The sequence below is a fragment of the Lutra lutra genome, chromosome 5, assembly GCF_902655055.1.
Source record: "Lutra lutra chromosome 5, mLutLut1.2, whole genome shotgun sequence".
Taxonomy (NCBI): Eukaryota; Metazoa; Chordata; class Mammalia; order Carnivora; family Mustelidae; genus Lutra; species Lutra lutra.
In genome coordinates this window covers 153424869-153451380 of record NC_062282.1, presented here as the reverse complement: position 1 = coordinate 153451380, position 26512 = coordinate 153424869, and the positions used below count along the sequence as shown (strand labels likewise).

Below are 26512 nucleotides of genomic sequence, written 5' to 3'. Positions count from 1 at the left end.
CATATGTCACAGCCTGTCCTTCTTGAGTGCAAGAACAGGTATGACACTCCACAGAAAAGGACTGCAAAGTGCCAAAGCAAACAGAGAAAGAAAGCTGGGTCCTTGAGGTAGGGGCCTGCAGAGAGAGCAATACAGCCCACACCCATGGTAAACTCAGGCATATTCTAGCAGCGCCTGCTTCTAGAGAAATCAGGATTCCTACACTTCAGGTGCCAAAATACTCACTCTGCCCACGTACGTCCATGTGAAATACTGGGTTTATTCTGTCCTTTAGGAAGACTAAAGTAGCCTGGCTTTTCTGCCCCCACCCTAAACTCCCTGACACCCTGGTTTCTGGGAACCAGGCACCTGGCACTTCTCTTCCTTGCTCCTCTTCAGTCTCCAGGGTCTGGTTCCTCAGAGCTCAGGAATGCTCACTGCTGAGGAAGCACGGTCAGAGCCTGAGGAACCACAGAGGGCCTGGACTCATCACCAGACCCCAGGGTCACAGAGGCAGAGATGCTGGGACAGGGCTCCAACGGGCTGGGTGACTCTTGTGGGACTGGGAGCAGGGCTGGATGGCTTTTGCTGCAGTGAGCTGCAACGCTGTCTGGCTTCTCGAAACGCTTGCCGCAAAACTCACAGGGGAAGAGCAGAGTAGCGGCTGTCTCCGCATGCTTGCGCCGGTGCCAGTTCAGGGAAGCCTTCTGGCGGCAGGTGAACCCACAGATCTCACACCTGAGCCAGGGACAGCGGAGGGAAGGACAGGGCTTCAGCCCATCGTGACTTCCCCAGGGGCTCCCCCTCCTTCAGCTCTGTCTTGCTGGCCCACCCGCAGTCCAACCTCCCCACACTCACTGCAGGGGTTTCTCTCCAGTGTGGATGCGCCGGTGGATGACAAGGTTGCTGCTGGTGCGGAAAGACCGGGCGCAGAACTCACAGATGTAGTCCCGGGTGTCTGCGGGTTCACAGGGGTCACCCCAGCATCCATCCCCAGGCCGTGGCCCCTCCTCAGCCCAGCCCACCTGCCAACCCTCACAGGAGTACTGGCCCCAATCAACCAGCTTATGCACGCCCCCCCAGGCCCCCAACAGTGCCCCTTGGCTGTCAGCTGCCAATCTGTTCCATTTTCCCTGAACCTTCCTCCCTACCAGCACTGACCACCTGCCCTCTGTGCTTCTCTGGCAGCTCTCACAGTCCTGCTGTGGTTTTTCTCCTATACCTCCCAAGTCTCTAGGCAGGCTCTACAGGAGGTATCCCTGCTTCTTGGGGCATTCTTTAGACATCTGTCTCACCACCACGTGTATAACCCCACACGTACCCCTGCAGCCTTCTTCCCCATTACTCCATCACATTCCCCAAACCTCTGGCCCTAGGCCCTCCCCTCAGCCATTACTCGTGCTATTGCTTTGCCTTTGCCTTCTACACGTCCAGTACTCCACATTTCTGTTCCCGGACCTGCACTGACCTGGTCTCCCACCGCTCTCAGCCACCACTCCCAGGGCATGCCCCATCACTGCACCTCCTTGAAATCGCCATTTTAAGCATCCCAGTTCCAGCAAGGGCCTTCTACTTTGTCCCGCTACAATAAGCCTGTGACTGCAGGCTGCCAGTTCAGCAGCCTGTTGCCTTCCCACTGTCCCCCTCCACACTCCTTACCCAGATCCCTTTCTGGGGTGTCTTTGTAGCCTCCTTCGCTCACACTATGAATTCACTGGCCACTCTCTCCCTGAGTTGTACCAAGGTAAACACAACCCTTGGCCTGTTCCAGGAATACACAGGTGTGGTATGGGGAGCAGAAACACAACCCACAATCCATTCACCTACCCCTCAGCCTTTCCTTTTCATTCACAACCACAAGTCCCAAGGGCCCACCATATGCCTCTGCATTTCATGGCCAGTTCACTCTGCCGCTCTCAAGAGTCCAGAAGGCAATTTTTCATACCACCTCCTCTCTCTGCTAGCTCATTCAGCAGTGGTCTCATTCTTCAAGTCACCAGGGAGAGAGAACCCAGAGAGATTAAGCACATAGTCCCCTGACCTCATCCATCCGCCAGCTCACCTCTGCCCATATACGTGACTATTCCTTTCTCCGTCCACTGCAGTCGCCTTCCAGCTGTGCAGAGACCCACTGCTTCTCCCTGACCAGAGGTTCCCTCCTTCCCCCCCAAACCCAGACATCAGTAAGCCTTTTCTCTCAGTGGGATCATTTCCATCTCTGTACTCCCAAACTCACAGCCTCCAGCTAAGACCCCATTTCTCTACCTGTCTTCACAGCAACACTCCAGAGAGTGGCCCATACTTGCTACCTCTACTTCCCCAGCTGCTCCCTGCCTTGAACTCACTTCATTCTGGCTGTCCTCCCTTGTCACACACCACCTTTGTCATCTAGTCAAAGGTGGCTTCTTACCACCACATCCAGTGGCCTGTTCTCATCTTACTCAGTCTCGTAGCACTGGCACAACCCACCCCCCACCCCCATAGAACAGTCTCTCCACTTGGGTCCTCAAATACTGCTCTTTTCATCTGCTTCACCAGGTGCTTGGGAGCTGCCCTTCCCACCTGCACCGCTCAGAACTCTCTTCTACCTAAGCTCACTCCATGTAGGTACCCTCTATCCTCAACCCCAAACACCACCCACCTGCTTGTGATGAACACATTTTTCCCCCCATCATCTCTGAACTCCAGATTCACATCTTCTGGGATGTCTAAATTAGCACGTCCCAAATAAAATGTCCCTTTCCTAAAGCCTGCCTCTCCCTTATTTCCAGGAAATCTCATCACCTCTGCCCAGTTGCTCAGGCTGGAATCCTTCAAGTCAGCCTTGATGCCCTCCTGCCAATCCACCTGTGGCCAGTTTGTCCTTCTCACAGTGGCCGTTGGGCTCTACCTTCACACTCCCATCAGCCTCCAGCCACGTCCCCCGACCAACCCAACTGGACCTGCTGTCACTGTGTGCTGCGTGTTCCTACAGTCCCATTTCTCCACATGGCAGTCACTTTGCTCCTCTTAAAGTCAGTTGTGTCCTTCTGCCATACACGACTTTATCTCGTTTGGCCAGAGGCCAAGCCATGCTGATGGTAGCCTTGGAGACCCCCAACCACCTGTCTGATCTCTTTTCCTTCCTTTCTAATTTCCTGGCCTCCGCTCCCTTCCTGGAACACACCACACAGAAGCCAGGTCAGGGCCTTCCCAGTGCTGCCCATAGACATGGACAAGCCTCAATTTCTCCTTTCACTTAGGTTTTTGTTCAAAGCATCTTCCCTTTCTACCAGAGAGACTCCTCCCTTGTGCTCTCCCTCCCCTTCCAGACTTTTACATCTCTTTGTACCCCTCTTATCACTAGAGTGGACGTCTTATGAAGTAAGGATTTCCTTCTTTGTTCACTTTTGTATCTTAGCACCTAGAACAATCTCAGGCAGGCGGGTGCTCACCATACAGAGAACATGAATATGAGAGTCATCCCATGGAGGGGTGATGGGACATGCAGATAGGAGGTGATGGGCCCCACAGGGAAGTGAAGGGACCCATAAGGGCAGGGGATAGCACCCACAGGAAGAAAATGAGGAGGCATTTCTACCACTCACCACTGTGCAGTTTAACATGCTCCTTCAAGTGTTTCTTAAAGTTGAAGGACTTCCCACAGGCTGGCTCTGGGCAGGAAAAAGACTTTTGGTGGATGTGCTGGTACTTCTTGTGGTGCTAGGAAAGGAAACAGGTAATGTCAGGGAGGCCACCAGAGCTGGCCCAGCAGGCAAGGCTCCTCTGCCCGCCCCCTTTCCCCATTAGTTCTGTCACCACCAGCTCCCATCATCCTGGCCAGTCCTCATCTGACTGCGAGCACCCCATCCCATCCTGACACCAAACTCTGCCCTCATCCTATCCTGTCCTTGACTTGCATTATCTCACATTTCTGCCACAACCTTCCTTACAAAGCCCAGTTCTCTGAACAAAAGGCCATTCTGGTGACACTCTTGGTTCTCTAATCATGAAGTTGCTGTCTGCTGGGAATGAGAACACAATCTAGGTAGGTATGACTACCTTCAATATCAGTGTACAAAAATATTGCCCAGACTGCCTACTTTATTAATAGCTCATCACGGGTATATATTATATGACGTTTTCCTAAATCTGCTTTGGAAACACACATACACACACACACACACATGCATGCTCTCAACCTGGAACACTTTAAGGGTAGTGTGTTCTTTAACTCCCAGAGTATGTCTGGGAAATTGTTCTCCTGTCTGACCGAATTTTACATCCTGGCTCTGTAAACTGCATGGGCTGTCCCCTTTTCTATAATCCCACTTTCCCGTAGTTAAACTGCTGCTTGAGGCTGCTTCAGTCTTCTTCATTAACAGCCTCCTGTTTGACTAGCCCCACTAAAGTCCTTATCCCAGAGCTTTCCTACCACAGGGGGCTGACGTACCCGTTTCCTCTCCCAAATCCCATCCACCACCGCTTCGCCATCCCTCTGATCTGGGCTCTCCCTCAGCTTCAGGACGTCATCTGGGAGGGCTCTGGGTTAGGTGTGGGTCTGTGGCCCTTCCCTCTTTGTGCCTCAAACCTCTCCTGCAGCTAGACTGCATCTTCTGGTCCTCTGGCACTAGAACTACCCACTCCAGCCAGCAGGACCCAGTGGCTGAGTGCAGACTCTGGAACCCCAGCACAACCATGCACTAGCTTTCAGTGTGCCTCAGTCGCCTCACCTGTAGGAGGAACAGTCTTGGCACCTACTCCCTAGGGATGTTTTGGAGACCAGAAGTTGATGATCCACATCAACTGCTTAGAAAGATGCTAGCACTCCAAGACCCTGAGGAATGCCACTGTCATCCCCATGTGACCCTTGGAGGGCCCACACAACCAGCAGTGGCGAGCAACAGCTGTGCACCTGACGCTTGGTTTTCTTATCTACAGCTGTCTGTTGAGTGATTAACTCTAGGTGAGCTCTGCAGGTCCAGCTCTTCTCTTCCTCCAAATCCACCCACACCCCAAGCTTCTTTGCTTCCGCTTCTCCTTCACCTCTGCATTTCCTTAAGCCATTCTCATATACCTCTAAGGCCACATAGAGCCCAGTCTGTGACCCTCATGTCCTCACATTCAAATACTGCCGGTTGGAGAAGATCCTTCCACAGCCAGGGAAGTCACAAGGCAGCAGCTCTCTTTTGGCAGCTTTCCTGGGGGGGAAGGATAGGCAGGAGCATAAGGACTCCCACAGGCTCTCCTCAGCCCCCTCTTCTCACTCCCCTCCCCAAGGCCCCCTCCCTGAGGCCTACCTAATTCTCTTGGGGCCGATCTGTGTCGTGTCCTCCTCCCAGGCCAAGGTCAGAGCAGACTGGGCCTGACTCCCAGGGCTACGGGCAACAAAGAGGGAGCAGAGGGCCTCGAGGAAGGGCCATGTCCCAGGATGCCCCTGCCCTCTGTCTCAACCATCAGGTTACCTGGCCAGGGGCTCAGTCTGCTGGGCTACTTGAGGTGTCCCTCTGAGTTCTGGCTGTACCCCAACTTCCATAGGCAGAAGAGCTCCAGAACCCGATGAGGATGTTGATGAAGATGGTACAGCAAGAGGATTGAGGGGAGCTGCTGGGGCCGGGGGTGTCTCCCCGTCCTTAAGTGCATGGGTGACAGGGGAAGGAAGTACTCTGGGGGCATCTGGATCACTGCTGAAAAGAGAAGGAAAAGAAGGGCATTATCTCCCCGGGCTCTCAGCTGGCCTTCAACCCAACCCCAGCCCCTAAATTGCCAAGATCCCAATCTCAGAACAATGCTACTCATACCCTAGGATCTATGTGCACACCTACTTTCGTCTTTCATTTTCCTCTGAGCCTACCTTCATCCCCTTTCCCCAATTCAGAGCCTCCAATTCTTTCTGCCTTCCCCACCAATAAGCCTTTCCCTTGAGTCTGGAAAGCCTGGGATCCCTGACCAGCTGTTCCCTCCCTGCTGCTCTGTTCAACATCTTTCCACAGCCCCAACTTGCTCGTCTGGGGAGGAGCTGTAGGTCCATGGGCTGGCATCACTGAGCATCTCCTCTTCATCCTCATCTTCCTCCTCCCCGTCTTCTCCTGGGGTTGGGAAGGTCTCCAGTAGGGGTCCCACTTCCCTGCTGGACCAAGAAAGGGAAGCCTCAGGCTCTGCTCCCTCACCCTCGATATTCACCCAAGTCCATCCTTTCCCTACCACCCCCACCCACCCACCCCCACCCCACCTCACCTGGGCAACTTGGCCTCCGGAGTCCTCTCATCATGCTCAGATGCCAAACCTGCTGGCAAAGGTAGGGTCAAAGGGGAAGGAACTCTGGGCTGGGGGCATGAGGACACATACATTTCTAAGGTCCGAAGTGGTGGGAGGACTCTTGGGAAGGAGGAGGAGGGTGCAGAGGCTACAGGAATCGGAAGGGGTATTTTCTTTGGAGAGGATATATTCACATGGTTCAAAAAATAAAAGTATAAAAAGGTACACTTTGAAAAATCTCTTTTCTGATACTGTCCCCCAATCACCTAGTTCTTCCCACAGAAAACCTGGCTTCCTACATGCCCTTATACATATATATATATGTATATATACATATATGTATATATACATATATATACATCCATTATATATATATTATATATAATATATATATGTATATATATATATATTCATTCTCCTCTTATTTTTCCACCAATGGTAACACAACATAAATCTTATTCTGTATTTTGCTTTTTATACCTAAAAATATATTTGAGGATATACTTCCTTGTCAGCGTAGTTTCTCCACTAAGAAAGGATCATTTTTAGAAAATGGGGCTCTAAGCCACAGAGATGGGAACCATTCTCCCTCGCTTTTCTTCGTAACTCTTCTTTCCTGAAGCCTACCTGCAGGCTCCTGCCCGCTCCTGGCCTCCAGACACCAGCTTCTCAGGGCAGTATTTGGACAGGAAGCTGGCTTGGACTTCTCTGGAGATATGGAGCCTGAAGAGGGGCCCCAGGAGAAGGTGTGGCCTGCAGAGCACTCCCACACAAGCCCCCCATCTTGGCCCCCGGGCCCCCGAAGCCCTGGCACCAGGCTGCACTCTCGGCTGTGGGCATGAGACAGGAGCACCAGATACTGCAGACCCTTGGGAGGCAAAGGCTCAGGACCTGAAGTGGTGAAGGCAACAGTCAGGGCAAGCTGGGAAGCCTCCCACTCTCACCCTGGGACACGCCCTCACAGCCCTGTCCCCCAACGCCCTGGGCAAGGCCAGTCCCTAGTTCAGTTTACCATTCTTCAGAGCCGAGAACCCCCAAGGTTCTGAGACGTTGCTGTCTTCTCCGCAGGCTGCCCCCATCAAACTACCCTGGGCTCCCCAACTCCCCCACCTTTTCCCAAACTCACTCAGGGTCCCCTCTGCTCCAGTCCTTCCTAAGGCTGCTTCTGGGTCCTGTTGCCCCTCTCCCCTCCCTGGCTCCAGAACTCCTACCTCTAGTGATCTCCTCCCTACCTGCACAGAGCACACAGCCTGAAGAAGTGTACCTGCGAGGGGAAGGGGGCGGGGGGAGAAGACAGGCAGTTTAGGGAGGGATCCCGGCCAGCGGGTGCCCTCAGCTCTCAGCAAGCACACACTTTCGGGCGCCCTATTCGCCGGGGACCAAGAGGAGGGAAAGGGACCCACAGAAGCCACCATCGCACAGGCCGTTTGGCCGAAACGAGGCCCGTGCAGGTGGGGAGGAGCAGAGGGCCGGCCCCAGACCCGGGAAGGGGACTGGGCGTGGTGACTTGGGCGCCCTCCCCCGCAGCCCCGCGCCCGCCCCTAACCGGTCCAACAGGAACTTAGCGAGCTGCGAGTGCAGGGAGAAGCCCAGCCGCTCTTTGAGGAGGCACCACTGCTCCATGTGGCCGCCCAGGCGAATGCGGCACTTGCTGCGGCGCGCGTCCAGCTGCCGCCGCTTCTCCTGCCGCCTGCGGGACGCGTCCACCGGGGAGGAAGCCATGGGCACCGGGACCTATCGGGCGGAGGAGACGCGGGTGTGGGCGGGCCCAAGTCCCCGGCTCCGCCCGCCGCGGGGGCCGCAGTTGGCTCGTCCGCGACCTGGGAGCCGGACCAAGTCATTCCGGCGGCGTCCGCGGCCCCGGCGCCCTCACCGCCCCGGCTGACGTTACGGCGCGTGGAAGCCAGCGCCGGGCGGCGGGCGGCAGCGAGACGGGGTCGAGGCCGAACGATGGCCGGACCCGAGACACCGAAGCGCTGGCACGGGGCTGGGCAAGGGCGTGAGACTCACGGAGGACTTTCAACTGGGGCTGCTCGGGGGGCAGGAGCAGTTTCCCCCTGAGGAGAGCACGGGCCTTTACTGGCGGGCGAGGGACGGGGAGCTGGCGCCGCCTGGGGGCGCTCTTCGTGGCGGGGCGACCGTGGCTGGGGCCGGTCTGGACGGCGCCCCCACCCCGGCTCGGGCCGCCCCACTTAACGCTCACTGTGCGTAGGACACGCCGATTCCGAAGGCAGCGCCCAGGCCACCGAGAGCGCCAGCCGCGGTCCACCCCCACCTGGCTGGCCTTACCTGCGAGCCCCCACCCGCCCTCAGCCCGACTGCGCCTGCGCCTCCCCCGCCTCGCGCGCAGGCCCGGAGAGCCGCGGGAGGACTAGGGCCCACCTCGCGCCTACCGCCGCCGTTTCTCTTTTAAGAGGAACCCGTCCCCCTCCGCGTCGGTGGCTGCAGCACGGAACAGAGGTCGGGGCGGCTGGGAGGGGACGAGCCGAGGCCTCGGCGTGCGCCTGCGCATTGGTCGCGGTGCGCACTGCCTGCCGGGAGGCGTAGTTCCCGCAGGGATGGCCCGAGCTTGCCTCTGTGCTGCGGGCAAGCCGTGCGGAGGTGGTTTCTGTCGCGAGTGCCTGCGCTTGATGCGGGAAATGTATAGAGCCAGGTCCTGCCCCCTGGGTGCCAGCCCCAGCCCCTCCAGCCTGCTCAGGGATGTCGTCTCCACAGCTGTTCCTGTTTTGTACCTCACCAACAATTTCTCCCTCTCAATTGCCACCAACATGCAAACACGTGCCGCAGAATCAGCCAGCCTGAAAACCACCTAGACGTCTCTCTACAACCCAAGGGCCCATCCAGCTACGGACCCTTCCCTCTGGGGCATCAAAAGTCCTCTGAAAAGTTGCCCAGATTCACTATGGACTCTTTTTCACTTCCATTCTCTCTTCAGATGACTCCGGGGGAGAGTTCCTCCCCATCAAGCCATTGGAACGGCCTCTCCACCTTCAGAGCAACATCTGACAATGCCGATGTTTCCCTCCATACTCCTCTACCCCAAACCCCAGTGGCTTCTAGGACTTCACACTTTTCCTGGTTTTCTACCTTCCTCATTTGCTCCTCCTTTCCTTTGCTGGACCCTCCACCACTGTACCACCAAAATACTCTGTCCCCATGGATTGGAACCAAGATCAAATATTCTCTTGGATCTTTTCTTGAGTGATCTACTTGTCCCATGGATTTTTTTTTTCTTCTAAGTTTTTTATTTAACTTGCAGTTAGTTAACATACAGAGTAATATTGGTTTCAGGTGTGGGATTTAGTGATTCTCACATATAACACAGTGCTCATCACAACCTGTGCCCTGCTTTATATCCATCACTTATTTCACCCATCTCCCACACCCAACTACCCTCGAACAACCCTTAGTTGATTATGTATAGTTAAGAGTTAGCTTTCTGGCGCCTGGGTGGCTCTGGTCATGATCTCAGGGTCCTAGGATTGAGCCCCCACCCTGACCTGCCCTCACCCCCCTTGCTCCTATGTGCTTTCTCTCTCAAATAAACAAGTAATTTGGGGGGGGGGAAGAGAGAGAGTCTGTTTTTCCTCCTTGTTTTCTTCTCCCTACCTGTTAGGCTTCTTAAATTCCACATATGAGTAAAATCATTTGGTATTTATCGTTCTCTGATTCACTTATCATAATATACTTTAGCTCCATCCTGTTGCTGTAAATGGCAAGATTTCATTCTTTTTGATGGCTGAGTGATAGAAGTATATATATGAATATATATATATATATGAATATATGTATATCACATCTTTATCCATTTTATCCATTCGTTAGCTGATAAAATGAACATTTGTTCTCTTTCCATAATTTAACTATTGTGGACATTGCTGCTATAAACATTGGGGTGCATGTACCCCTTCAAATCAGTATTTTTGTATCCCTTGAGTAAATACCCAGTAGTGCTATTGCTGGATCATAGGGTATTACTATTTTTACTGTTGGAGGAACTTCCATACTGTTTTCCAGGATTACTGCAACAGTTTGCATTCCCACCAACAGTGAAAGAAGCTCCCTTTTCTCCACAACCTCACCAACATCTGTTGTTCCCTCTGTTAATTTTAGCCATCATGGCACTGTGAGGTGGTATCTCATCATAATTTTGATTTGTAGTTTCCTGATGATGAATGATGTTGAGCATCTTTTCATGTGTCTTTTTTCTTTGGAAAAATGTCTATTCATGTCTTCCACCTATTATTTAAGTGGATTATTTGTTTTTGGGGGGGTGTTTAGTTTAATAAGTTATTTATATATTTTGGACAGTAACCCTTTATCAGATATATCATTTGTAATTATCTCCTCCCATTCCATAGGCTGCCTTTCAGTTTTGTTGCTTGTTTCTTCCACTGTGCAGAAGCTTTTTAGTGATAAAGTCCCAACAGTTCATTTTTGCTTTTGTTTCTCTTGCCTCTGAAGATGTGTCTATTAAGAACTTGCTACTGCTGAGGTGCCTGGGTGGCTCAGTGGGTTAAAGCCTCTGCCTTTGGCTCAGGTCATGATCCCAGGGTTCTTGGGATCAAGCCCTGCATCGGGCTCTCTGCTCGGCAGGGAGCCTGCTTCCTCGCCTCTCTGCCTACTTGTGATCTTTGTCGGTCAAATAAATAAATAAATAAATAAATAAATCTTTAAAAAAGAAAAAAGAAAAGAACTTGCTACTGCCTAGGTCAAAGGGAGTGTTCCCAGTGTTCTTCTCTAGGATTCTGGGGTTTCCTGTCTCACATTTAGGTCTTCCGTCCATTTTGAGCTTATTTTTGCATATAGTGTAAGAAAGTGGTCCTGTTTCATTCTTCTGCATGTGGCTGTCCAGTTTTCCCAGCACCATTTGTTGAAGAGACTGCCTTTTTTCCATCAGATATCCTTTCCTCCTTTGTCAAAGATTAGTTGATCATATAGTTTTGGGTCCATTTCTGAGCTGTCTATTCTCTTCCATTGATCAATGTGTCCATTTTGCAGCCAGTACCATTCTGTCTTGAGACTACATTTTTGTAATACAGCTTGAATTCAGAATCCTCATGCATCCAGCTTTGGCTTCCTTTTTTGAGATTGCTTTGTTATTTGGGGTCTTTCGTGGTTCCATACAAATTTTAGGATTGTTTGTTCTAGCTATGTGAAAAATGCTCCTGGTATTTTGATAGGGATTGCCTTAAATGTGTAGATTGCTTTGGGTAGTATAGACATTTTAGTTTTGTTTAGTTTAGTTTCTAGATATGCAATTAGCCATTATTAGCTTTTGATGTAGTGTTCAATGATTCATTAGTTGTGCATAACACCCAGCGCTCATCATATCACATGCCCTCTTTAATGCCCATATCTCAGTTACCTCATCCCCTCACCCGCCTCCCCTCTGAAATCCTCAGTTTGTTTCCTGGAGTTAAGAGCCTTTCAGGGTTTGTCTCACTTGCTGATTTCTCCCCATTTAGTTTTCCTTCCCTTCCTCTATGATTCTCTGAGCTATTTCCTATATTCCACATATGACTGAAACTATATGATAATTGTCTTTCTCTGCTTGACTTATTTCACTTAACGTAATCCCTTCCAGTTCCATTCATCTCGATGCAAATGATGGGTATTTATCCTTTCTGATGGCTGAGTAATATTCCATTGTATATATGAACCACATCTTCTTTATCCTTACATCTGTTGAAGAACATCTGGGCTCCTTCCACCGTTTGGCTATTGTGGACATTGCTGCTATGAACATTGGGGTGCATGTGCCCCTTCTTTTTCTACATCTGTATCTTTGGGCTAAATACCCAGTAGTGCAGTTGCTGGGTCATTGGGTAGCTCTATTTTTAAAGTCTTGAGGAACCTCCATACTGTTTTCCAGAGTGGCTGTACCAGCTTGAAGCCATTCTTACCACCAACAGTGTAAGAGCGCTCCCCTTTCTCCACAGCCTCACCAACATTTGTTGTTCCTTGTCTTGTTAATTTTAGCCATTTTGGCTGGTATAAGTTGGTATCTCATTGTGGTTTTGATTTGGATTTCCATGATGACAAGTGATGTGGAGTATTTTTTCATGTGTCTGTTAGCCATTTATATATCTTCTTTGGAGAAGTGCCTATTCATGTCTTCTGTCCATTTCTGGACTGGATCATTTGTTTTGTGGGTACTGAGTTTGATAATTTCTTTATACATCTTGGATATCAGCCCTTTATCTGTAACATCATTTACAAATATCTTCTCCTATTCCGTGGGTTGCCTCTTAGTTTTTTTGACGTTTCCTTTGCTGTGCAAAAGCTTTTTATTTTGGTGAAGTCCCAAAAGTTCATTTTTGCTCTTTTAGGATGGAATGTTCTACATAGTTCTGTTAAATCTTTCCACAGAGTCCCTGTGTTTATTGTGGGGGATGGGGGTGGAAAATGGCACCTGCCAGCTCCCTTGTTTTCAGAAAAGTCCTGTAACATGTTCCAAAATCATTACAAATAGGTCTGTCTCCCATTTGCCCCCTGGCATTGTGTGAACTGCCATTTTCATGTTGCCTTCCATGTGGACTACTATCTCTTGAAGGGATGCAACCCAGCTATCACTCACACCCCTGGCCAACCCTGTGGTGAGTCAGCATATTTTTTAAGCTCTAGGCTCCAAGTCCCAACTGTTTTTACAAACTCGTGGATTTCAGTCCCTCTGGTTTTTAAAGCCAAATGTTATGTGGTTTAGTATTACCCCTCTGAGCTCAGGATGGGAAAGACCATTTCTCTGCCCTCTCCATGTGTGTCCTCCTTGGCGCAGTCTCCCTCCACCTTTCTGACCTTCGTAACCTATGAGATGCAGCTTCTTCACTGTATTTAGTGGTGGAGTTTGTTCTGTCAGTCTTTGGATCACTTCCTATTTTATTGACTTGGATACTGACTTAGTTTTAAACATGGGATGTGCTGATCTCAGGGTCCTCCTACTGGGTCATATTCCTGATTTGTAACTTGTGTGAAAACATATGTAGCCCTGCCTCAAATGTTTTTCCCCAGAGTACTCCCTTCTTTGTGATGATTGTGTATCCTAAGTTGCTGTCCTTGGATACAATTCGAGTCCTTGGGCTCAAATAAAAGTCTTCCTTATTTTTTTTTTTTTAAGGTTTTATTTATTTGTCAGAGAGAGAGAGAGCAAAAGCAGGGGGAGCAACAGGCAGAGGGAGGAGCTCTGCTGAGCAAGGAGCCCAATGTGGGACTGGACTCGAGGACCCTGTGATCATAACCTGAGCCGAAGGCAGATGCTTAACAAACTGAGCCACCCAGGCATCCCTCTTCCTTTTTTTTTTTTTTTTTTTTTTTTTTTTTAATCCTACAAGGTTTGTTCATTTTGTGTTGACAACAATGAGTCCCAGCTGTATCCAGAATTCAACTCTCTCTCACTGCTTGGCTTGCTGCCACCCAGTTTAGTCAAAGGGCCTTGTAGTAGCCTGTCAGTTGCTCTCTCTGCTTCACTCTTGCACTCTAGTGTCTAATCACCACACAACAGCCAGGACATCCTGGGACAGCAGACCATACCTCAGCTCAAAGCTGTCCTCTTCACTCTGTGTCTTGCACAGACTGGCATCAGTCCCTCTCACTCAGTTTCAACCATACTGTTTTCTGGCTTTCCTTGTTGGCCTTTGTATTTGCTCTTCCCTCTTCCTGAAGCCCTCTGTCCCCAGATACTTTACATGGTTGCTCCCTGACTCTACAAATTTCTGCTCAAAAGGAACTTCCTGAGAGGTCTTTCTCATCACCTGCCTCTACCTTTCTTTCTCTGCTTTATTTTTTGTCACAATACTTATCACTCCCAACATATAATAATTTTGTTTATTCTAGGTCTTCCTCTCCTGGAATATAAGCTTCTTAAGAACAGATACTTTGTTTTCTTCTCTGCTGCCTCCAGGGTCTTAGGTAGAGTAGGGCCTTCTCTGGGCATGGCTGGCAGTGGGGGTGAAGGCAGACCAAGCAAGCTGAGGAAAGGCAGCTAGCTCACTGGGGCACATGGGAGACCGTGTAGTGGGGTCAAGCTGGCCAAAAGGTCACAAAGGCCAAGTAAGCTACCAGAGAACTTGAATATTATCACAAACAGTATAGAAAACGCCATCTCCAAATGATCATGTCCTCCCTTCAGTCAGGGGCACAATGTGGTAAGAAATGATTATCCAAAAGTTGTAAATAGACAACACAGATAAATAGTGACAAACATTCTCCCGACTCAACTTTACTTAGGCTCCTCTTGTCACTGGCCTGACCCCCTGAACTCAGGAAACTTCTAGTAGAAGCTTCTGTGTACTGTCAATCTTTCTTGCAGAAACTAAACTACTAGAAGCTCCTGTGTAGCTGTTAGTCTTAACTTTTAGAAACAAGCTAACAAACTACTAGAACAGAAAAAGAAACATTTGAGGGAGAGCCTGCCCAGATGAATCAGAAAGTGCCAGGAGTGACCAACAGTGACTTCAGCCTCATTATATTGTTAAAATCCCTTTCTGAATATTCATCCCGCACCCTAAAAGAGCCAAAGTTTCCTCCTTTGCGGAGACACAGCTTTGGAAATTACTCCCTGTCATCTCCTTATTCATACAAATAAAGATGGCCTTGTAAGGCAACTCCACCTGGTGTAATCTCTGTCTGTAACTCACTGGGGAGCAGGCGCACTTTGGTCCAATAACTCTTTGAGCCCTTTTTTCAACGAGGCCTCAACCTTGGGCTTCCACGTTCATCCTTGCACTTTTTTTTTTTTTTTTTAAGGTAAAGTGGTATTTATCCCAAAGATACAGATGTAGTAAAAAGACATCGAAGCCTTCAGTTTAGGTCATAATCCCGGGATCCAGGGATCCAGTCCAGGGATCAGGTCCAGGGATTGGGCCCTGGATAGGGCCCTGGATCCGGCTCCCTGCTCCCTGTTCTCTCCTCCCTTCTTGGCAGGGAGCCTGCCTCTCCCTCTCCTTCTACCCCCTGCTCATGCTCTCTCTCACACTCTCTCCCTCTTTCAAACAAATAAGTAAAATCTTAAAATAAATAAAATACAAAACCTCTTTCTACAAATAGTAGAATAATGAAAAATCAGGAGTTGTAGTAAAACAGCACAAGGGGCAGAAGAAATCAGAGAAGCACATCATAGTTTAACTCTTTACTGTAACACCTGAGGTTGTCAAAAAGTAAAGCCTCTCAATCTTAGAAAATACGGGTAATCCTTCATCACACATCTCTTTTTACTTCCTATTTTATTTTTGTTTTTAATTTATGTTAGTTAACATACAGTGTAGTATCGGTTTCAGGAGTAGAATTCAGAGATCCATCACTTCCTATTCTTGAGGTTAGATTCTAGAACCTAAAAATATTCAAATTAGTATTATATCTAGTTATCTACTGCCAGAAACATCTTCTGTTATGTTGTCCACAGCAGCTAATGCTACTGAAACCTCTTTGATTAGACTCCAGTCATACCCCCTCAACTGCTTAAAGAGAAACAATATCAAGGCAAATGTACGGGACCCTAACAGACAAATCCTAGGAGAAGTAATACAGCCACTACCCAAACTGAGATTGAATAATATGCTCATTGTCACACATCTCCAGGCTGTATGCTCACAGAGTACTTCGGGGAAAAAATCCATTATTTGCTAGGTACTAAAATACTGGGCAGTTTGCTCTTTTACACTATGGCTTTCCCCAGCAGTTTTGAAGATAGATCCCAAATCGTTGACAGAATTTTGCTGGAATTGGATCTGGGGCTACAGAGATTCCTCTCCACAGCTGATTGTTCCATGCCTGGTTGTTCCAGGCTTGGGGCCACCGGGTCTGACTATTCCAGGAACAGTTGCTCCAAGACTGGCTTTTCCAGGTCTAATTGCTCCAGTGTGGGTTATACCAGGTCTGGCTGCTCCATGTTCGAAGGTTTCCAAAAGCATTCATCAGGAATCCCTGGGAATAGGCATATAAACTTAGGTATTCTATAGTTGCTGAGCTATTCTGAGTCACACTGTTGCTATTCATTGGCCAGTTGTTTTCCTGCTGCCTCTTACATTTCATTCTCTGGTTCTGGAACCAGGTCTTCACCTGCTTATAGCAAAAGTTCAGAAAGTTAGAAAGTTCTCGCATCTGCTGGAAAGTGAGGTATTTCTGTCTCTGAGATCTGTCACTGAGTACATATAGCTGGGTCCGAGAGAATATGGTTCTGGTCTTCTGTTTCTTGCTCTGGGCTGTATCTTCCTTCTTCACTGTGCTCTCTACGGAAATCGGTAGAAGTTTTACTCTAGGGCTGGTGAAAAAATCAAGGTGTCCTGAATAGGCAGATCCATGGAGGAGGAAAGAGGAGAGACGGTCTCCATCTGGGTGTCTCTGTAGATGACATTTGCAAGGATCATAATTTTCTTCAGGCCTATAAGTCTCAGGCATTGAAGAGTCCCTAGAATTGGGTGGTTCAGGATGAGGTGGGCACTGGGACTGAGCTGTATCCACACTTATTGCAAGGCCATTGTGATGCAAAAGGTAGCTGCCAAGTTGTTCAGACTGGGTAGGGAATAGTTTCCTGGGGCCACAGAGCCTTAGTCTGCCCAGAGCTATGGAGTCTAATTTTAATAATCCTAATAATAATAACAAATGGATAATTTTAATAATCCTGATAGTTCATCCAGGATCCTTTCCTCTTGATATTTAATTGCTCTCCATATCTAATCATATACCTCATCCCCCACCATCCTCCAGGTGGTATCTCATGACTGGCCTGCCTTTAGCAGAAATCCTGTTAGCAAGAATCTCCCTACTCTCTTTTCTCAATCATTTTTCATCCACTGACTCTCATCCCGCTCCTTGACTACAAATTCTGGCTTTTCCTTGCTATATTTAGAATTGAGCCCAGTTCTATATGAGATTTCATGTTCCCTACTACAGCATTTTCTGAATAAAATCTGTTATTACTACTTAACTACTGTCCAATTCTTGTCCTCTTGCATGCTAGGTGTCATAAGAGTGGAGTACTTAGCCTTGTGTAGCAGACCTTTTGGGAATTAACTGATTCCATGGGCACCTTTGATTAACTTGGCTATTTTATAATTTTGCAGGTATAGCGGTTAACTTGGAGAAAAGTGATAGCAATACAAAATGATTTCTCTTTGAGAGCAAGGCCAGAGATTCCTACTTAAGCAATACAAATAAAATTTGTCAAGAGATGCCCCTGAATTCTCTCTGGTAAAAAACAAACAAACAAAAACAACAATAACAAAACCCAAAAACCCCAAACCCAAGTAGAAATCACAACTTTAAGCACCATAGTTTATTACTGATCCTTGGGATCTTAACCTCTCTTCCATCTGTTAGCAATCTTTTTTCAACATTCCTTTGATTGACTCATTATTAAAAAATTTAAAAAATTCTTCAAAATTCCCTTTGAATTGGTCTTAGCACAATTTGTGTCCCTCATTAATGAACTGAATAAAATCTTGTCATGTGTGGATCATATATTGCATGAGAGTCATGTCTTTTACTTCTCAAAATTATTTTTGCAAATGTCACTTCAGCAGGCCTTACTGATCATCCCAGTCTAAAGATACAACCTGCTACTTCACTGCCCTACTTTTGTTCCCACAGCCCGTGTATTCATTGTGCAGATTGTTTCTCTCACTAGCAGTCAGTTTTCTGGGGCGCGGGCTTCGGAGTTTGTTCATTGCTGTATTTTCAGTGGAGCCTCAATACTCAATGAATGAATGAACCAGGGAGGGTCTAGAGCAGAGGAGCTGGGCCTTCCCACTGGTTGCGAAAACACACTAGCTGTTTTTGCACACTTTTGTTAACCGTCCCCCTAACTTATTTTCCGGCTAGGCCTGACTTTTGGACTTCCATGTCTGTGTCTGCACTGTCCAGTCTTAGCAAAATTCCTGCTGGATCAGGTTAGCCCAAATCTCCCATCCTTGATATCTGATCATCCTGGATATCTAATGGGGGTTCCTCATCCTCCACCACCCCCCAAGGTGGTATCGTACCACCCTGTCCGGCCTTTTGAGATAGAATTCCCCCCCTCACCTTTGACGATGTTATCTCTTACTAATTTTCCATCCACTGACCCCCCCCCAAATCTGGCTCCTTAGCTACAAAATTTCAAAATTTCACTTATCTTTGTTGTCTTCGGAATGGAGTCCAATCTCTCCCCCCACCCCCAATGCAAGACCCCACTGCAGTGGTCCCTACACCTACACCGCCCTTAGATAGTCTTCTTTACTGTACTTCAACAAGTGTCGCGAATGAATATTCTTTTTTCTTTAATAGTTAGCATAATCGTTATCTTTAGCACTGTTTCCCCGTTATCTCCAACCACGAGTGTGCGACTTAGCAGAGGAGAGGCGGATCTTGAAGGGCGGCTGGGCAGGGACAGGAAGGCAGAAATACCGAATCACAGTGAAAACTCGCCACTTGCTCTGTGGCGAGTATATTTCCACGAGCTCTCCCTGGATTAACTGGCCGGGATTTCACCAGCGAGGGCCAGGCACGAGCGGCGGAGCCAGGCGTCTGGACGGGGCAAGTAGCCGCGCCCTGCAGGAGCCGGGATTTCTCCTTGCCTTCGCCGCTGCAAGGGCAGCGCCTTCGCTGGGTCCGACGCCTGCGCAGTGGTCGCCAACCCGTTTAGTTTTTCCAAGGGGTTTGGGTCCCACGCCTGCGCAGTGGTCGCCAACCCGTTAGGTTTTCCAAGGGGTTTCGGTCCGACGCCTGCGCAGTGGTCGCCAACCCGTTCGGTTTTCCAAGGGGTTTGCGCTTGGTTAGTTCGAGTCCCTGCGCGGGAGACAAAGGTTAGACGGTTCCGGGTGCATCAGAGACCCCGCACTCTTTGGAATTCTAGGCGAGCCGCAGGCGGGAGAGCGAGAGTCAGCCCGCGCGGCGGCGGCGGCGGGGGCGGGGCGGGGCGGGGCGGGGCGGGGCAGCGAGGCTACCCGCACAGGAAGCGGGTTCGGCACAGCCAGGTTTCGTTCCGGGTGTCAGGATGGCCGAGTGGTCTAAGGCGCCAGACTCAAGGTGCTCACCTTCCCTGCGGGTGTTCTGGTCTCTGAATAGAGGCGTGGGTTCGAATCCCACTTCTGACACATACCCTTTTTCCTTCCCCCAAAGGACCCCAAAATCATCCAGTGGCTGCTGACGCTTTCTTTTTTCTTTTCACTTCATTTCATTTCATTTTTTTTTTTTTTTTCTCAGAGGGCAGCCATTCTCAGAATATAATGCCGCCGCAGCCCTCCGTTACCTCCCTTTCTGGCAGAGGGACTGCTACTAGAAGAAGGAGGAGGTTCAGGCACCTAAAATTTAGCCAATCGTGTTCATGGCCTCAATTTGTGTCATACATGGTATATTTAGTCTAGCTTATCAGAGAAGGTGCAAGTGGCTCTTCCCTGGTGGTCTAGTGGTTAGGATTCGGCGCTCTCACCGCCGCGGCCCGGGTTCGATTCCCGGTCAGGGAATGGGTTTTGGTGGTTTTTTTTTTTGTTTTTTTTTTGTTTGTTTGTTTTTTTCTTCCCCTTTTCTTTTCACTGTAAAACCTCTAACTATATCGGGTAACTTTCACTTTTGGCAAAAAATAACGATCAGAGGACGGTACTACGGTTAGTGAGCGCTGGCTGTGTGTCTGGCATTGTCTTATACCCCGACGCAGGCAGCACCAAATGATTCGAAAAGATATCCCTGGGGTTAAGAAGTCTCTCCAGGTGTCCAAAAGACATTTAGAACGGGACCTTTCACATAGAGGGGCTTCTCAAGGGGGTCTTAGCTTCTCACAAGGACTCAGGTGTTGGAAAGCAGTCTGGTCATTCTCCCCCATACAACATCTACCTTTTTATTCTGAAGATATGTTGAATAGTTAAAATACTGATAAAATACTGACAAAACAAACAACCGTGTTCTCTCTACATAGATACGACATTGGTTAATATTTTTGCCGAATTTCTAGAGAGAAATTTCTTTTACTTGCATCCCCAGCTTGGCACCCATGTGAAAGTTGCAGACATCATTAGGCTATTCAACATTAACATATTATCATGTGCCAATTCATATTCAAATTTCTCCCAATTGTTCCCAAAATATCTTTTGTATCTTCCCGCATCTTCAAAACGAATTGGAAGGGAGCGAAACATATATAAAAACAAAGGAAAAAGAAATTTGAAAGGACAAACATCTAAATGTAACTTATGTTTTTTTATGATTTTCTATAAGTGGTACGATTATGAAAAGTCTTAATTTTCTTTGTTGTAATGTTATGCATATGCTAATTTTTCTACCATGGGTATATAAAATTTATTAGCAGATGAATCACTTTATTTGAAAAACTGGTCATATTTTACACAAAAATCAGCTCAAAATGAATTACATATTTAAATATTACATATAAAACTATAAAAATTTTAGGAGAAAATCGTCAGGACTTAGGGCTTAGTGAAGAGCTCTTAGATAACAACAAAAGTATAATCCATAAAAGAAAACATCATTAAATCAGACCTTGTAAAAATTAAAAATTTATTCTGCAGAAGACCTCATTAAGAGGATGATAAAACAAGGTATAGATAGAAAAAATATTTGTAAACCACATATCTGATAAAGGATTCATACGTAGGATACATAGAGAACTCTCAAAACAGTGGTAAAAAAGTAAAACAATCCAATTTTTAAAATGAGCCAAAGACATGAAAAGGCATTAATATATATTTTATTGAAGTACAAATTAAAATCACAATGAGATACCACCACTCTCTTTGCAGAATGGCTAAAATAAAAAGTAGTGATAACACCAAATGCTAGTGAGGATGAAGAGAAACTGGATCATTTATCATTGTTAGTCAGAAGGTAAATGGTACTGCCACTCTGGAAGGAGTCTGGCAATTTTTTACAATATTAAACATGTACTTACATTACAACTCAACAATTACATTCTTAGGCATTTATCTCAGGATTGATAGAGAAACAGAAATGAAAAACTTAACGTTCACAAAAAAAAAAAAACCTTTACAAAAATGTTCATAGCATATTTATTTGTAACAACCAAAACCAGGAACAGCTGAAATGCCAGTCTGTGGGTGAATGGTTAAACAAACTGTAGAATAGGATTGCATAGACTAGCACCATAGAATACCATAGAATGCTACTTAGCAAAAACAACACATGAATTATTGATATAGGCAACAGCTTGGATAGAGAGCTCAGGTAATTATGCAGAGTGAAAGAAACAGTCTCAATCTCAGAAGGTCAAGTACTTTTATAACATTGCAGGGAGTAGAGAGTTAGGGCCTCCCTGCCCAGACAAGTGCTGGGAGGAGAGAGCTTTGGAGGAAGAGATGAGACACTGACTCACACTCTTTAGGGTTATTAGGAAGACAGCTTCCCATTTCTCCATCTCTGCTGACTCAGTCTGACCTCAGAAGCCCTCTTCTGAAGCACTTAATGGACTGGTTAAAACAGGAAAGACAGGAAAAGTACTCATCTGTCTGAATGGTGGGCTGGAAACTGGCTTGAAGGAGGCTTTGTCATCTTCCCTGGACCTTCCTTTTTCCTCCCTTCATTCTTTCGTTCACAGTTAAAGACTGATTGAGGAAATCATCAACAAAGCGCCAGGCTCTGTGTTACCTTAAATGTCTGTTGGAACAAGGGGCAATTGAATGAAGAAAGGAGAGAAGAAGGAAAGAAAAGAGACTGGGAGGAAGGGAAAAGGAAGGAAACGGAGAGGGAAGGAGGAAGCGAGAGGGAGGGAGGGGAAAAATGGCCAAATGGACATGCAGAGTTAATTAAAGAGTAGACACGTAATAGTGTTTATTACATCACTGAAAAGAATAAGAAAAAGCCCCTACCTCTAAGACCTTCTTATTTGCATAAGTAAATAGCTGTACTGAAAAACAGCTCAACCACTCAATCCATCCTTCATTCAAATCTCTTCATTTACTTACTCTGAAATCTGCCTGAATACCTGCGGAGCACAGGGACTCTCTTCCAGAAGGAGGTTGCCCTGCAGTTGCTCCATCTCTGACCAGGCTTCTAGTGCCCCCCTGGAATTCCCAGAACAGTAGGAACTCAGCAGGCAAGGTCCTCCTTCCCCATCTCAGGGCTCCTTTCTCAGGCCTAGGCACCGGAGTACCTCTGATTCTCCATCAGCAGCTTGGTTTGGGTGGATGTGGGTGGCGAGAAGAGGGTGTGGGGGGTGATTACATGGATCTCTGGGGTGAGCAGGGGTAGCGTTGTGGGCTTGGTGTGGACGTTTAAGTCTACATTACTGGAGGTAATTATCATGTATTTTGTGTTGAATAGAGAGATGGTGGGTAGATGCAGCCACCTGTCTGTGTGAGGGTGTGTATGTGCATCTCTGGAACCAGTGTGGAGGTGAATATATGGGTTTATGTCTCATAGCCTATGCCTTTCTTTAATCTCTCAGTCGGAATATGGGTACTGCAACATTCCCAACATACATGTGTGGGAAGTGGCCACTGAATTCTGCTGTGTGTACCCAGAGCTCCAGAAATCATGCCCTAGTCCACAGAGAACTATAGGCAAAGGAGGAGAGTCTCTCACCCACTGCCCCTCTCTTTTATCACATAGCATGCAGGTATATTATATTTAAAACTGATACACAAAGATAAAAAGGTGAAAACTACATAATTTGTTTATTGTCTCTTGGACAAAATTATTTATTTATCTTTAAAATTTTTATTTATTTATTTGACAGAAAAAGAATGCACAAGTAGAGGGAGCAGCAGGCAGAGGGAGAAACAGGCTCCTTGCTGAGCGGGGAGCCCGTGGTGAGGCTCAGTTTCTAAGCCTGGAAGATCATGATCTGAGCTGAAGGTGAACGCTTACCTACGGAGCCACCTAGGCGACCCCAAACATTGTAGTTTAGACTGACACATAACATTGCAACAATACTGTTCAGTTTTGAAATCAATCTAAAGGGTCACGATGTACCAGTTATTTTATTTTATTTATTAATTTAATTAATTGTCTCATCCAGAAACACTCCCACAGACACACTCATGTTTTTTTTATTGAGATATAATTGACATATAACATTGTATTAGTTTCAGCTGTGCAAAATAATGATTCGATATATGTATACATTGCAAAATGATCAGCACAATAAATCTAATTCACATCTATCACCTTACAGAGTTACATTTTTTTTCTTGTGATGAGAACTTTTAAGATCTACTCTTTAGTAACTTTTAAATATACTCTTGTATATTGTATTACATTATTAAAAATAGTCACCATGCTTATATATACACAATGGAATACTATGCAGCCATCAAAAGAAATGAAATCTTGCCATTTGCAACGACGTGGATGGAACTAGAGGGTATCATGCTTAGCGAAATAAGTCAATCGGAGAAGACAACTATCATATGATCTCCCTGATATGAGGGAGAGGAGATGCAACATGGGGGGTTAAGGGGGTAGGAGAAGAATAAATGAAACAAGATGGGATTGGGAGGGAGACAAACCATAAGTGACTCTTAATCTCACAAAACAAACTGAGGGTTGATGGGGGGAGGGGGGTTGGGAGATGGGGGGTGGGGTTATGGATATTGGGGAGGGTATGTGCTATGGTGAGTGCTGTGAAGTGTGTAAACCTGGCGATTCGCAGACCTGTACCCCTGGTGATAAAAATATATGTTTATAAAAAATAAAATTTAGGGGCGCCTGGGTGGCTCAGTGGGTTAAGCCTCTGCCTTCGGCTCAGGTCATAATCTCAGGGTCCTGGGATCGAGCCCCGCATCGAGCCCCGCATCGGGCTCTCTGCTCAGCAGGGAGCCTGCTTCCTCCTCTCTCTCTCCCTGCCTCTCTGCCTGCTTGTGATCTCTCTCTGTCAAATAAATAAATAAAATCTTAAAAAAAAAAAAATAAAATAAAATTTAAATTCTGCAAAAAAAAAAAAAATAGTCACCATGCTATATAGTAAGTCCCCATGACTTATTTATTTATTTATTTATTTAAATTTTACTTAGTTAACATATGGTGCAATATTGGTTTCTGCAGTAGAATTTAGTGATTCATCACTTAACGTACAACACTCCCTGCTCATAACAAGTGGCCTCCTCAGTATTCATCACCCACTTAGCCCATCCCCTACACACCTCCCTCCATCAACCTTTAGTTTGTTCTCTATAGCTACAAGTCTCTTATGATTTGTTTCCCCCTCTCCTTTTTCCCCCTTCCCTTATGTTTATCTGTATTATTTCTTAAATTTCACATATGAGGGACATCACATATGAGTGACATCATATGGTATTTGCCTTTCTCTGCCTGACTTATTTGGCTTAGCATAATACTCTTTACCTCCATCCATGTCATTGCAAATGGCAAAAGACTTATTTATTTTATAACTGGAAGTTTGTACCTCTTAACCGTCTTCATTTCACCCACCCCCACCTCCCACCTCATTTAAACTCAACTGCCTCCAAAGGCCCCATCTCCAAATACCATCGCTTTTCGAATCAGGGCTTCCACGTATGAATTTGGGGAAGAATGGATGACATTCAGTGCATAACACCTTTCACCCCTCTAGTTCTCCTTGAAGGTAAGTGCATTGCCCCTTCTGTGTGTTGGGAGCCTCATGGGGGCAGACCTTGCAGGCTTAGCTGCCAGGGTGGGGTGGTGCTGGGGGGGTAAAAGAGGGGAGAGGAGGGGCAGAGTCCCAGCTCACAGCTGTTTAGGGAACAAGCGAATTGAATCACTCTGGCCACAGTGTCCCCAGGGCAGAAGAGTCTCATGGTTGAGCACTTCTTCTGAGCCAGGTCTGTATCTTCAATACTGTAATTCATTTAATAGGACAGCACTATTGCCTCAAAAGCAACAGTGTGCCTTGTACGAAAGCAAGACTCAAAGACACTAAGTAACTTGAAAGATCACACCACATATCCAGAAATGGTAGAAACAGCAGAGCCTGGCTCCTGGTTGCTCTGTGTCTTCTGACTCCCCTCAGCAGTGGAGTGGGTGAGGGAAGAGATGGCCCCCTGGGGCCCACGGTGCAGAGGCAGCCAGAGTGCTCAGGGAGCAACATAATTGCATCAGTCAAGCATGCATGGGGTCCCTAAATGTCCTGTACAATTTTTTCCCCCTGCTAGAAATCCCTTTAATGGGCATCAGACTAATCTTTCCACAGTTGGGCAGACAAAAGCACAGTGCTGTTTGCATTGAAGCTTTTGGAAACTAACTCTTCAGGGTGAGTCAAGGAGTTTCTGGGATTTCCTTGGCTCTGCAAGAAGTGGGTAAAGGACAGAGGACCTGGAGAGGTGGAGAGCTGGGGTACTAACATGTTTATGATGAGGCAACATCAGCAGAAGCTCCCAAACCCTGACAATTCCAGCTGCTGTGTGATCCTTGACTGGGTCCTTCTGTAGCTTCACTGATTTCTTGTTTGGTCAGCGCTGCAGACAGTAGAGGGCCATTTTGTTACCTAGGTGGCACTCAGCGCTTGTGAGGGCCCTCCCTACCTCCCTGCCCCCTTCTTCCTCCCTCCCTGTATGTTAAATAACTAAAATTTAAATAAAACTTTTAATTTTATTTATATACTTTTATTTATTATTATTTTATTTTTAAATTTTAAAAAGTGTAAAAAATTAAAACTTTTAAAAGAGAGATATTAGCTCACACCTGTCAGAATGGCTAAAATCAACAACACAAGAAACAAGAGGTGTTAGATAGGATATGGAGCAACAGGAACCCTCTTGCAGTGTTTGTGGAATGCAAACTGGTGTACAGCCGCTATGTAAAACAATATGGAGGCTCTTCAATTAGTTAAAAATAGAGCTACAATTTTGCAACAATTGTACTACATTTGGAGAATAATATAAGACAGATTTATATTCTTGGAAAGGAGTTAAAGAGGAAAATCAGGTATTTACCCTGCCTTCCTTGTGTGTTTTTAAACAATGGGTAAACAAAAAGGAAAGAGGGAGAAATATTCTTCATAAAAGTACTCTCACTAAAAAGAAAAAAAGAATAGTTTTTAAAAAATCATATTTTTAGTCTCCAATAAAACAGTGGATTTAATGGATTTAAGCACTGAGGATCAACAGCTGCTAATATCACAAAAGACAAATTAGGCATGAGGAGCCTGATGAAGGAACACAACAGTATCCTCCATACTCCTGTCAATTTGCAACCAAACTTGCATCCAACTGAGCCTCTGAACCAGTCTGCAGGAAACTCGGAGGACAGAGAAGCAAGCGGAACAGCACAATGAATCCACAAACAGCAACATCCACGCTGGGAGAAACTGCAGGTCCAATGACAGGGACCTTTTAACAGATAAAGGAAAGAAGAGGTGGAGGAGGAACTTGCA

The 26512-nt window shown here is 46.9% G+C and overlaps 1 protein-coding gene, 2 long non-coding RNA genes, 2 other non-coding genes and 1 pseudogene across 12 annotated transcripts; 3 read left to right on the top strand and 3 right to left on the bottom strand.

Annotated features, from left to right (window-relative positions):
* Positions 1-239: 239 nt before the first annotated feature.
* On the bottom strand, positions 240-8723 carry ZNF692 (zinc finger protein 692). 8 transcript variants are annotated; one of them, XM_047730902.1, is made up of 12 exons: positions 8599-8723; positions 7763-7950; positions 7449-7480; positions 6844-7107; positions 6196-6244; positions 5963-6088; positions 5424-5645; positions 5259-5336; positions 5081-5159; positions 3567-3681; positions 838-937; positions 240-717 (listed from the first exon to the last, which is right to left on the bottom strand). In XM_047730902.1, the coding sequence occupies exons 2-12, from the start codon at positions 7936-7938 to the stop codon at positions 414-416; spliced, it is 1545 nt and encodes a 514-aa protein (XP_047586858.1). In that variant the 5' UTR covers positions 7939-7950; positions 8599-8723; the 3' UTR covers positions 240-413. The 8 variants fall into 8 exon arrangements, with proteins under 8 accessions (XP_047586858.1, XP_047586859.1, XP_047586862.1 ...); XM_047730903.1 differs by having other exon boundaries at positions 8506-8608; XM_047730906.1 differs by having other exon boundaries at positions 5963-6085; positions 8506-8608.
* Positions 8724-8870: 147 nt separating this feature from the next.
* Positions 8871-25058, bottom strand: LOC125100617 (uncharacterized). Its single transcript, XR_007127609.1, has 3 exons — positions 25048-25058; positions 9287-9291; positions 8871-9196 (listed from the first exon to the last, which is right to left on the bottom strand). It is a non-coding gene; the product is annotated as an uncharacterized LOC125100617 (long non-coding RNA).
* Positions 15359-18259, bottom strand: LOC125100616 (homeobox protein NANOG-like; annotated as a pseudogene).
* On the top strand, positions 19181-19286 carry TRNAL-CAA (transfer RNA leucine (anticodon CAA)). Its single transcript has 2 exons — positions 19181-19218; positions 19241-19286. It is a non-coding gene; the product is annotated as a tRNA-Leu (tRNA).
* TRNAE-CUC (transfer RNA glutamic acid (anticodon CUC)) lies at positions 19584-19655 on the top strand. Its single transcript has one exon. It is a non-coding gene; the product is annotated as a tRNA-Glu (tRNA).
* On the top strand, positions 19584-23887 carry LOC125100618 (uncharacterized). The gene is made up of 3 exons (XR_007127610.1): positions 19584-19658; positions 22333-22336; positions 23863-23887. It is a non-coding gene; the product is annotated as an uncharacterized LOC125100618 (long non-coding RNA).
* Positions 25059-26512: the final 1454 nt, after the last annotated feature.

Bases quoted from the DNA above. Each gene is read 5' to 3' on its own strand.
- ZNF692 (XM_047730899.1), bottom strand. From the start codon at position 8,057: ATGACTTGGTCCGGCTCCCAGGTCGCGGACGAGCCAACTGCGGCCCCC. The intron at 6,089-6,195 runs GTGAGGTGGGGT...TTCTTGGTCCAG, and splicing joins CCGGAGGCCAAGTTGCCCAG to CAGGGAAGTGGGACCCCTAC. The intron at 5,337-5,423 runs GTAACCTGATGG...TGTTGCCCGTAG, and splicing joins CAGACTGAGCCCCTGGCCAG to CCCTGGGAGTCAGGCCCAGT.